The sequence below is a fragment of the Malaya genurostris genome, chromosome 3 (assembly GCF_030247185.1).
Source record: "Malaya genurostris strain Urasoe2022 chromosome 3, Malgen_1.1, whole genome shotgun sequence".
NCBI lineage: Eukaryota > Metazoa > Arthropoda > Insecta > Diptera > Culicidae > Malaya > Malaya genurostris.
Window position 1 is genome coordinate 1,655,118 of NC_080572.1, and position 12,953 is coordinate 1,668,070.

General features: G+C 37.2%; 2 protein-coding genes across 5 annotated transcripts; one reads left to right on the top strand and one right to left on the bottom strand.

Annotated features, from left to right (window-relative positions):
- The first annotated feature begins 2,787 nt into the window (after positions 1-2,787).
- Positions 2,788-5,075, top strand: LOC131436865 (GATOR complex protein NPRL3). Of its 3 annotated transcripts, none has more exons than XM_058605818.1 (3): positions 2,788-3,218; positions 3,276-4,452; positions 4,502-5,075. In XM_058605818.1, exons 1-3 carry the CDS (start codon positions 3,020-3,022, stop codon positions 5,007-5,009), a joined length of 1,884 nt encoding a protein of 627 aa, XP_058461801.1. In that variant the 5' UTR covers positions 2,788-3,019; the 3' UTR covers positions 5,010-5,075. The 3 variants fall into 3 exon arrangements, with proteins under 3 accessions (XP_058461801.1, XP_058461802.1, XP_058461803.1); XM_058605819.1 differs by having other exon boundaries at positions 2,877-3,218; positions 4,511-5,075; XM_058605820.1 differs by having other exon boundaries at positions 3,045-3,218; positions 3,281-4,452.
- On the bottom strand, positions 5,041-6,601 carry LOC131436867 (uncharacterized). 2 transcript variants are annotated; one of them, XM_058605822.1, is made up of 4 exons: positions 6,463-6,601; positions 6,124-6,252; positions 5,540-6,065; positions 5,041-5,482 (listed from the first exon to the last, which is right to left on the bottom strand). In XM_058605822.1, exons 1-4 carry the CDS (start codon positions 6,474-6,476, stop codon positions 5,117-5,119), a joined length of 1,035 nt encoding a protein of 344 aa, XP_058461805.1. In that variant the 5' UTR covers positions 6,477-6,601; the 3' UTR covers positions 5,041-5,116. The 2 variants fall into 2 exon arrangements, with proteins under 2 accessions (XP_058461805.1, XP_058461804.1); XM_058605821.1 differs by lacking the exon at positions 6,463-6,601 and having other exon boundaries at positions 6,124-6,275.
- Between the last annotated feature and the right edge of the window lie 6,352 nt (positions 6,602-12,953).

Genomic DNA, 12,953 nt, shown 5'->3' on the forward strand with positions numbered 1-12,953 from the left:
TACATACATATACACATATATATACACACATATACACACATATATACATATACACATATACACATATACATACATATATATACATATATATATATATATATATATATATATATATATATATATATATATATATATATATATATATATATATATATATATATATATATATATATATATATATATATATATATATACATACACACATACATATATATACATATATATATATATATATATATATATATATATATATACACACACACATACATACACATATACATACATATACACATATACATACATATATATACACACATACATACACACATACATACACACATACATACATACATACACACATACATACACACATACATACATACACACATACATATATATACATACTCACATTTATGAATATATAATACACATTCGCACATACATTCCTCTGATCCATCTTATCATCTTCATATATGTATTTTTTATATATAATTTAATTTTAAAATAATGTCAATATGTAACGATGGATAAGTTATGTGGTTTTTACCTTTTTTTGTGATTTTGGTATAACTTACCAGCTCTGTTGAACTCATCATATAGATGATTATAATCCATACCTTAAATTTTTTTCTTTCCTGTTGATTCTGCTATTCTTAAGATACCGTTAGTAAGGTGTTTTTGGTTGTGTTGAATAATTCTGTTTTTCCTCTCTTTTTCCTGTGGACTTGTTTTTAAAGCGCTTCTGCTTCATTCCGTTTGTTCTCCTCATCGTTGATGTGTTATGAAATATAATGGAAATGTCAAGGGTTAGTGGACTTTATTCAAATTATATGTATTTTGCCACTCAGAATGGTTCAACGGATAAGAAAATGTGAACATGAAGCTAACGTTTAGTGATATTGGACTATGAAATTATACTTTTATTCTTTAATTGTTTAGCTATTACTTTTAGTACATGTTTCCATTTTATTATCTTCGATTGTTCATTGTCTGTGTTTACCATAAACTCAGGCTCTTTTGAGCATCAGGTAAACCTAGACTCCCAATCGAACTGTATCACGACCAAATTGATACAACGCGCCCATTCCCCTCTCTGAGCAAAAGGGCAGGGAATTTTCTATATTTCCACGTTACCTTGCAAGCCCTTAAAGAAAAAAAAAAAAAAAAAAAAAGATTTTCAATTAGTGCCAAAGATTCGCCAGGCTGCGCGATAACTGAAGTAGCTTAGAAGTGAAATCCCGATCTGAACTGGTCGTTTGTTTATGTTTACATGCTTGAATCCCGGCGCGCCATACTTATGTCGTTTTCGATTGTGAAAACTGAAACTGACCCAGGGTAGTTTCATCAAACAAACACTTTTCACGAAACTGTTTTGATTTCGCACTTAGCAACGGGGTTTTCAGCAAACCTGATATACAAATCAGGTTTGAAACTGACTCGATTTTCAGTTCAACAACGTTAAAACTACCCTCTTAGAAAAAAACGTTCAACGGTGGTCCTTCATTGGTTCAATACATTGGATCATTGGTCCAAAGAACGTCCAATCAATCGTTCAACGGAAGGCCAACACGGGACCTTCGTTTGCCGATTTTGGAACAGACCGTTGAACCGAATGCTATTTTTTTCGTTTTGCCAACCCGGCAGACAGAGGTCCATTGTTGAGCCATTTTTAATATGAGAAGTTGGAGCACCGTTGGACTAGTTTTACTGGATTATTTCCGAAATTTTTTTTCACTTATTTTTTCAAACTAACACTTCATATCTGTACAATATTTCTACTTCGCGTAGAATAACAACAAATCTTCTTTCTATATGAAGGTAACACTTAATTTTCACACTAGTTTTGCAAGACAAAAAACAACAAGCAAATTGAGCAAATATTTCGTGTAACAACCGCTCAAAACCCAAGAAAATTGAACTGCCTGCTGAGAGGATTTATAGAGAAATTGCTGCCAGCAAGACATAGGGTAACAGAGGTATTTTGCAACTCCACTTATTCTGGCCCACCTAACAAACTTTATGGATTTAATCGATTTGATAACCTATTAAGTAACCCATGTTGCATCAATTTGATGCTAATCAAATTAAATTACCTATTGCGGAAGGGGTTTTCAAAGATATTACAACTTTTGGTGGATATTTGTACAAAGTGGGCCAAAATAAAATCAACCCTAAAGTGAGCCAAAATACCTCTGTTACCCTACGTGCTGACTGCAGATTTTTTTTTCGGATATACAGACTTTTACAACCCTGTCTGAAGATATTTCAAATTTTTACCTGGCATCTCTGCTTTTATTTAATCCTGCAGTGATATCTATTTCAAAGCAGGGATGCCAGGTTCACAGATTAATCTGTGTTTAACAGATTTAGAATTTTCTGCACAGATTTTATAAGTGACACAGATTTTCACAGATTTCTGAAAATGATCACAGATTTTCACAGATTCTTGAATAAATCACAGATTTGCACAGATTGTGGAAATCGAGTACAGTTTAGCAACTAAAAGTAAAGAGCGGTAGAGGTAAAAGGTGTAGAGCGTGTTGGTAGTGAGACCTTTTTTTTTTACTGACTGAATTAAATTCGATGAGCTGAAATGGTACGGAAAATGGGTGGTGATTTTGAACTGCTATTGGGGTACGGAAAACGTCACAGATTTTCACAGACAGGTTTTGGGTAGAGTGCCTATAACCAGAGTGACGACATCTCATCCGTAATTTTGGCAACAATTCAAAACATTCCATTAGCTTTACATTGAATTGACAGGTCGTTTGCTCGTTTGGAACTGGGAGCTGTCATTCCAAACGAACAGCTGTCGCCACTCTGATTATAGTCACTCTAGTTTTGGGTATGATCACAGATTTTTGAAAAAAATGACCTGGCATCTCGGTTTCAAAGTCAAGTACTTGCTTATGCCAATTTCAACCAATCATGAGCTGGTCCCAAACTGGCTCTGAACGCGGATACATAGTTGTCTTGTTTTGTTTTATGTGAAAACCAAATCTCAATTTATTGCCATACGATGGAGGTAAACCCGCTCAGCATTATCATGGTGAAATCAGACAGTAAAGGTGATCGATTACTGTTCCGCTACCCGTACAATGTTCCACAGCAATTTCAGACAAGTATAATTCCTTCCCGGAAGACACCTTACTCGATTTTGCAAAACGGAGACGACATTCTGCAAAATGCACCACCAACTGTTTCACATATCTGTTTCGGTAGCCAATGATTAATAATACTTATTACAGAAAAATATTATGTATTTTTTTTGCTAGATCAGCTATATGGAATATCCGATGACGTGTTAGCTACGTTGTTTGCGGTAAAATCGGAACTATGCAACCAGAAATTTGAATTGAAAGTGAACGATGTACGCTTCGTGTCGCATCCGACATTGGTAAAGGTGACGGAAAGTGACGATCAGAAAAATTCTGCCTTCTTTCGCATCAATATAGTGTTTGCTCTTCATGCCCAAGCAAGTTATTCGATTGTAAAGTGTTACTATGAATTAAGTAAACGAGTTGGAGTCGCGTTGCTCTACGAAGAACGTCGAGTTGGATATCTTTCAAACGAGATGAAAATGATGGTAGCGTGTATAGATGAGGTAGCAGCAGCTGCTCAGGAACATGACGCCGCAGTTAGCGGTAGTGTAAATGTATTCGATACAATTCTAAGGGATAGTAGTTTGGCTCAATTCATCAAGACAATATACCAGGATCTATGCACAACAGGATTGTTGAATGTAACGATGAACCAATCTGTCACGTTAAGTTTTTGCCTTCCTCAGAAGGCACATCAGTTTCACAAAAAAGGTGTCATTGTTGAACCAGAGGCTATTGATAAATGCTTACATGCACTTAAGCCCTATCACGGAATGCTTCTACTAGTAGATCCATCAGAACTACTGGATTGTGTACCGCCTTCCGGAGCGCGAATGCTTCTTCAGCTTATCGAGGCTTACAATCCTTTGAAAAGCCTTCAGAATATGGCTTCAGACGCCGATCTGCTTATTGATCATGTTTATCAGTTGGTTGGTCATCTGGTGTACTGGGCAAAAGCTACAATAATTTATCCACTGTGCGAAACCAATGTGTATGTAATCGCTCCGGATGCCCAGTTAAACATACATTCGAATTTGTCGGACAAATTTTCAACAAAATTTCCCGGCATGTCGCTTTTTGAAGTAATCAGCGACTTCTCGCTGCCAACATCGATAGGACATTTAACGACACCGCTACAGCACCCCGCTAGACAAGGACGATTAGCTCAGATGGTGTTGTGGATGCTGCAACATCATTTACTTATGCAATTACACACCTACGTTCAGTTTATTACCTCGTACGACGAAGAAAATATCACTTTTGCATCAGAAGATGATCATTTAAGAGAAACAAAGGACAAGAACACAGAACAAGAACAGCACAAACAATCGACGACTGATAATAACAACGCGTGAGTATTATTTTAAAATCTTTGGATTTGGATTATATTTTAAACGTAGGTTTTGCAGTTCTATCGCAAACGTTTCTAGTCAGCCCCTTGCCGTACCTATAAATCGGAAACACTCACTATCGGATGATTTGTACCCAGATAGTTTTACAATGATTTCAACAACATCAAATACCCGTCCCTCATCTGCTAGTCATAGGTCCAACCTCAGTCACTCTAGTATCGGACAAACCGCCTCCAGCACTGACAATGACGAGAGTATAGCTTCAATGGAGGACGAAGATAAAATCAAACGATTACTCTCTGTGTTTGAGGAGTGCGATCGGAAGGCAGTTTTAAAAATTCCTGCTGCATCTAACCCGGAAGATGTGGCTTTAATGGTTCGTTTATGGCAGGCCGGATACTTCAAGGGAGAACACCACCTCGAAGAGATAATGTATTTCGAAAATCTTAGACGTTCACAGCTGCTCCAGTTAGTGGATAAATTTCGCGGTGTACTCATTATTTATGAGACGGAAGATCCAGCCATCGCCAGCTTGTATACGGTGCCAAATCAATAGTTTTTTTTAATGCATGACGAGCAAACGAATGTAAGTATAACAATAAAACTTTATTGATTATGTTAACACTGCCAAAATGTGCTACTTGTTCGAAAGAAAAAAAAATCCTATGCCTTAAATTCAGGTACACCATCGAATGTACAGCCAGATCTTTGGATAATTTCACGTGCAGTCCATATGCCACACTTGATACAGGTTTCATAGCTTTGCTCCAAAACTAACTGAGCTAGAAAACCTCCCACAAACGCATCCCCGGCACCGTTGGTATCTACAATTTGTTCTCTTACAAGTTTTATCACCGGATATTCTGTAATAGTGCTATTTTCAAACAGTAGAACAGGATCACTGCCTTGAGTAATAATGACAATGCGTGATCGGGCGGTGTTCAGTTTTGGCAAGGCTGCAATTTTCAGCCCGATTTCCTTCAGATCATCGGTACCTAGATTTTGATGTTCAGCAAAAGAAAGGGCTTCCTAAAAATAAACACTCTCACTTATTGGGATTTGGCAAATTTATTTTCATCGACTTACCGTTTCGTTGCCGAACAAAATATCAATATAGGGAAGTGCTTGATTCAGATTGTCCTTGAAGAAATGTGGGATGAACGGTGCACTAAGGTTCATCATGAATAGACTGTTTTTGGATAGAGCATGTTTAGCCACGACAAGAATACTTTCGATGCTAACCGTCAGAAAGAAACCCGAGATGTAGAAATATTTTGCGTTTTGCAGAAATTGTTGACTTGTTGGAGTATTCAAATGTTCCACTGTGAAATTATTTGCAGCAGCCAAGTTTGCACAAAGGCTACGTTGAGTACCAGTTACCAACACCGCACATGTCCCCGTTGAAGTGTTCGGACAGAATTGATATTGCACATTCACTCCATCATTCGTAGCTTTTTCAAGCAGGATTTCTGAATACCGATCTTTGCCAACGCAACCGAAAAAAACAGCAACCTTCGGTCGTTGTAAAATCCATTGTGCCACACGAAGAGAATTTTGTACGCTACCACCAGCGATGAATTCAGCATTGAACTTTTCGATAAGTTCTTTGTACCTACAAGCAGAGCTGGTAATGACAATACATACGTGCCAAAACAATAAAGCAATCTTACATTGGCATGTGCTTTTCCTCAGCTAAGATTGCATTGTTTGGTAGCATATCATATTTGCAAAGAAACGATTCGTCCACAATCGCCGAGATATCCAATAGCGGATTTCCGCATCCTAAAAGAATTCCATCTCTGAGGATAGATGTACGAAACATAGATTATCAGTTTGACCTTCCCGATGTTATCACTTTAAAAATAAGACAAACAATCACGTCATATTCCAAGGGGAAGAACCTCTCGAATTCACCAGTTAGAACTCAACATTAAAATCTGTACAGTAACATTCTCGATCGACTTATGCTATTAGCAATGAAATGTTCAGAAATTTATATCATGATGTACCTTAATTCAGCCATAATCGTTCCGTAGTTCGACTGGATAAAATTTACGTACGTAAATGATAAACAAATCTTGCCGCGAAATCCACCACGCTTCCAGCAAACACTGCGCTGCAATGTTCACCAACCGACTAACTTTTATTAAATTTTTTTTGACAGTATTAGCTGCGTGACCAGCGTTGCCAGGTTGCCAGATTTTTCTCGCTTCGCCAGACACTCAAACTAACCAGATCTTTTGCCAGATTTTCCAAATTTTCCCAGATTTTCAAAATTTACTAGATTTTGTCAGATCTCGCTAGATCTTTACGGTTTTGGCCTCTGTACGATAGGTAGGGAGACCTTTTTTTGCTCATTTAAAATGAAGCCCGGCAAAAATTTCCTTGTATATAGTAGACCCAGACCAATCCAGATAATTTTTGAGTTTTGACAGATATTTGAAAAAATAACCTGGCAACTCTGTGCGTGACAATGGACCCATTAGTATGAGTAGTTCTTCTTCTTCTCTCTGATCGAAAATCTGGAAAAAATAGAAAATCTGACAAAAGATCTAGTAAGTTTGAGTGTGTGGCGAAGCGAGAAAAATCTGGCATTTGCCAGACAAATCTGGCAACCTGGCAACGCTGGCTGTGTTTGACAGCTTCTGCTTGTGGCCTGATATAGACTCCCGGAAACGAGCGAGTTTCATCAATTTGCAGCACTGATCACACATCCAAAACAAAGTACCTTCAAGAACAGTCTGTTGAATCCGGCACACTTCATGTGGACCACATGATTACAAAAACCCGAGCACGAAATGAAATCCTCATCAGAAGTGACGGTTTTAGCACACCGATCACATGCATTGGTCATATCGCAATGATCTGAGCCAGATGACATTGAAACACAGATGGCGCTGCAGTCACGTAAAAGCTCTGGGAACTGGATGTCTTACTGATGTGTTGACTATGATCAGTTATATTGTGCACTCAATGAATCACCAACGGCTGCAAAAAACTGATCGAAAAACACTCTCCAAGCACTGCACTCCAGAACCAGACAGAAGCCAACCAAATTAGCAACAGAGTAGCGCACCACGAACAGAATATAAACGTTCAATAACCAAAAAAAAAACAATAATTTACTAGAGCTCACGGCACAGCAACAATGGCGGTAATGTGTTTACAAACAACTAATTACTCCACCTTTTCAACGATTTCTTATGAAAACGGGAAAATTCATTTGAAAAATCATAGTACAAGTTGAAGAAAAAATTTTTACTCTGAGGTGGTATTGTTGATCTTAGTTCATTGTGCGAAATCTATCGTTTATTCAGAATATTAAACTTGATTTGATACCATTTTTCAAATGCCTGGAAATAACAAATAAAGTATCCAAAATAAATAGTACTCGATCGCTATACAGTCTAGTATTCGAGAAATCAACATTACACTGTTTTCTGTTTAAAAAAATGTTGATCCGAAAAATCTAACCTTACCCAATTTCACATATTTCTGAAGATTTTCCATGTTTAACTACTAAATGTTTATGCTAAAAAAAATCAAAATGCAAATCACTACTGCCGATATGAAAATATCCGAAAGAATCCTCCTTTTCTTGGTTCCATTTTTCATTGGCAGGTGTCGCTACCGGTAAATCAGCTTTGCGACAATGTGCCAATAACGACAACCATATGGCCATTTAATTATTCAACGTCTCATACCTGTGACGGTTGCGTGACGTTTTGTTAGCTGGTTTTGTTTAATTGTACTGTTTACACATTTTATTTAGCTTGTCGAATAAATTTGAGTAATTCCTTGTAATACTTATTATTTTTGGATTTGAATAAATCGTGTAATCACTTTGAAATCGATTTTCTTCTACTTCGAGTGTAGTTTTATTGCTGATATCTATTTATACTATTGAATAAACGATAAGAATGTTGCAAATCACTTCTTGCCGATATGAAAATTTCCGAAAGAACCCTCCTTTTCTTGGTTCCAGTTTTCATTGGCAGGTGTCGCTATCGGTAAATCAGCTTTGCGACAATGTGCCAATAACGACAACCATATGGCCATTTAATTATTCAACGTCTCATACCTGTGACGGTTGCGTGACGTTTTGTTAGCTGGTTTTGTTTAATTGTACTGTTTACACATTTTATTTAGCTTGTCGAATAAATTTGAGTAATCCCTTGTAATACTTATTATTTTTGGATTTGAATGAATTGTGTAGGCATTTGAATTGTAATTCGAAATTAAAATTGGATCTGAACGTTTCGAAACTCGGGCAATTCATTATAAGGTGCTCAGATGTTTCCGGCTCTTCGCATATTTCGCAATCACCGGATTCCAGTACTTTCATCTTTGCCAGCCAGTACCTGTAGAAATCATGTCCTGTCATCAGTCTGTTTATAATTCTGATATCAGATTCAGTTAGATCCTGATTTATAAACCACGGCTTATCGTTAATTACTGGTTGTATTTCGTAGAATTTTTTGCCTTTTTCAATTAGTATTTTTGGTACCATTCATTGGCCAGCTGATTTTTCAAGTAATTGAATCGCTTAAAGACATCTTTTACGAAAAGTTTATTGTTAAATATTGGATCTTCGTTTCCTAGTCCTAATTTGACCAGTTTATCTGCAATCTCATTTCCTTCCATAGAAACGTGACTCGGGATCCATTGGAAGGATGTTTCCCATATCTGTGCGATGTTCAATATATCTACCAGTATAGAAGGTTCTGCTTGTTATATTGTTTCTAACATAACGCAAGATGATCGCGAATCTATTAATATCACGCACCTGTGACATTCGTTTCCTCCCTCAGTCCATAGTGGTATCGTTGTTTAGAATTTTCTATGTATATACCTACAGCGTATGTGGCATGTTTTCTCGATACATCCGTATATATTCTTGGTCTTCCTTTGTATTTTCCATGCATCAGGAATAACGACATTTGTTTGAGTCTCATAGGATTAACATTTCGCTTCGAGGCGATGTTAAGCTCCTTATCTGTTTCGATTTGTACGTGAGATGATTCTCGATATTCCTGATCAGTCATAACATTATCGAATATTTCTTGTTGTTTCAAGTAGTTTCTCTCTAAATACGTAAAATTGCTAGAGTTGTTGCAACGAGTTTTTTAAGCCCTACCGCCAAGTTGTTGTTTTGTTCTATGCATCGAGTGATGAATCTGTTCGCGACGTATTCTTGACGGATGTAGTAGTATTCAATGGCGTTGTTCTTGTACAACCAGTCACCTTTCTCAAACAGGTTGTTTGTGACTATTTTATTTCGATTTATTTTACTAGCGTTGTTGTGTATTATACAACCGTACCCCATCATACTTCTAATGAGTGCTTCGTATAATCTAGTAAGGACTTGTGGGTGGGAGCCGCATTTAGTCCCAGAGATGACTTTTAGCATATTCAGTCGTATTGTTATTTTTTTCTGCAAATCGCTGTTATGAGCACCGAATCCTAAGGGCATATTCAGTAGTGTTCCAGTTCTAGATGCATAATTTATGTCAGTTACAAAATTTAAATATGAATTTTATAACAAGAAAAACTGGCAGCCCCAGTAGTGTTTTACTCGTGTTTCAAATGTACCAAAAATATAACGGCATCGTAGACCAGTTTTAAATTCGACAGAAAAACTGGTCGAATAAATAAAACTGGAACGGCATGCTGGGGATACGTTTGTTCCAGTTTCTGCTCTATTATAGACCTTCCATATAGAACTTCTAGCTGCTGAATTTGCTCTAAGCTGCGGTCATAAGTTAAGCCTAGATAACGATGTGTGCGAACCATTTCAATTTTGACGCCATTTATTGTAATGTTAATGTCTTTGTTACTGTTCAGAAAAAGTAGACCTTTCGTTTTTTCTGGGTTTATGTTGAAGTGTATACACTTAGAAAATTTATTAATGACGTCAGTATGAACGATATCACCACGGCAGAGATACCCAAGTGCATCTAGAAAATCTCCTGGATATGAGCCAAGCCACTCTCTCTATATATTTCGAAATAATCGCGAAAGAGGAAGTAAAAAAAAAGAATCTGTCATTGTTACACATTGAACATTTTATACAGAACTTATCTTTTTCGACCTAGACAGCGCATTCAATCGTGTGAATCGTGAGTACCTTTCTAACAACATGCGTGCTCTCGGTATCAACCATAAGCTGGTAGCACTTCTCGCAAGATTCGCAGAAAAATCATCAAGACGACTGAACGTAAATGGACACAGCATAAATAAAATAAACTAAATTTCCCATTGTACGGAGACATTAACAGCGCTCCAAGTGAGAAACGGGTACACTTTTTTCCATTAGCTAGGGTAACATTGAATTTATTTTGGCCCACTTTATAAAAATATCCACCAAATATTGTAATATCATTAAAAACCCCTTCCGCAATAGGTAATTTAATGTGATTAGCTCCAAATTGATGCAAAATGAGTTACTTAACATCGATAAAATCCGATGAAATCGATAAAGTTTGTTAGGTGAACCAAAATATATGAAGTGCCCAAAATACCTCTGTTACCCTACTATTGTTGTGTTAAATGCGCAGGCAACTTTGTACATGCATTTTAGGACCATTTACGCACCCATTCTACACCAGATGGCACTGTTGGTGTCACGGGTTGCTGAACTACAGTACTATTACACTGCGGAATCTAGGTTTATTTTATTTATGCTTAAAGGCTATACGCATTAGGCCGATCCGACCGAACCGAGCTCCCCGGCGTTGACTTTATCGGCTATGGCTGAGCTGCACATGTACACAGTTGCAGCGGACAGATGAAGAGCAATGTACAAACTGCAATGCCGCTCCCGAAACTATAACACACAAATACAGTGAATGTCCACGAGTTGAAGACGCATGGCAGATGTTAAAGCAGATGGCAACAGCTGCACTAGGTTGTTGGAGAAGTGTCTCATTCAAGGATGTAATTAGACCCATTCTGAATGGAGTCTCCAGAGCAAGAAAACAATAATTACTAAAATTGTTCATAAATTATATAAACTTCATTACCAAATCCCACTAACAAATAGATAGAAATTAAATAAAATTTTACCTAGATTGATTTGTAAATATTTTTTAATAAAAACACTGACAAATAAAAAAAATTCTTCACAAAAAACTTGTCGGTTTGTCTAAAAAAAACAGCAGATAGTATTCAAGTAGAAGCCATTTTCATAATTCGAGAGTCACGATGAGTATCAAAACATCGTGTTTGGGACTTAAAACGTGAGGGGCCCAACGTAAATGGTATACTGGTGTCATATGGCTGGTTTCAATCTATTCGATTAAATTTCAATCAATTATCATGGTTTATTAATCGTTTATTTGTTCAAAGCAAAGCGAAGCTATACAGAAAAAGTCAACGGAACGAGTTGTTTTTTCTCACAAAAATAGTGCAAAAATTGGGCGTTTTTTCATATATAAATAAAATGTGTTGTTATTCTACGCGAAGTAGAAATATTCTACAGGTATATAGTGTTCATATATCATGAAACTTTTAGAACTCTCCAGTAAAACTAGTCTAACAACTATAGCTCTACAATGGACCTCTGTCTGCTGAGTTCGTTGAACGAAAATATGGTGCGTGGTCCAAGGGTCTCTTTCAAAATCGGCAAACGAAAGTCCCGAATCGGCTTCCTAATTCATTTCCACTTGATGCGGCGGTCAGACTTCTCCACAGACGACGGGCAATGTCTGTCAGATTCCGAAATTATTTCCTTGCACTAAAATAAACCAACAAATTTATGAAAAATAAGAAGGAGAACGCAAATTTTCACACGCGGTTCTAGTAATTTCGAAAAGTTACCAGAATATTGCAGACGGTTGGCAGTCATGTCTTCCTCAGAACCGATGTGACGTAATCCAGGTGGATACGGTTGTATCGTTTGAGATGTATGGCAGCCGGACACCAGAATGGCTGCCAGTCATATTTTGACCTTTGGTAGCTGTTAGCAAAGACATCATATTAACAAGATATCCAGCTCTCACATTTCCCGAACAAATCATTGGCAACATCCTTTTTTGCGAGCATGTCGCCCTCAGGTGAGTTCGCATCGAATCTCATACATAGAAGTAGGGGAGAGAAATGTCAAATTCGTGCGCGCCAAAATAGCAGGGCTGCGCACCCATACAATTGACATGATATGTTGAATGTGATGCCGTGCGATGGCGTTGCTGAACTGAAGATTGATGTCGGTAACAGTACTATATAGAGGGCCAACCTGACCATGCGAGTATAGTGGTTTTCAGCCGACTATTAAATCAGATGATTTCAACAATAGTCAAGTTCATGTTTACTATAAATGGTATCGGCTCTCGAATAGTAATATTGAACAGTATATTGTATGAATAACTAATACGATTGAGATGGTTAGGCTAACCATGACCGAATCTTTATTTACATTGTGGTTTTCTGGTTTTCGCTATAACCAGAGCCATGGTATTTTTGACATTTCACTTCTAGTTATTTCGAAACTGAAGGCAGTGCT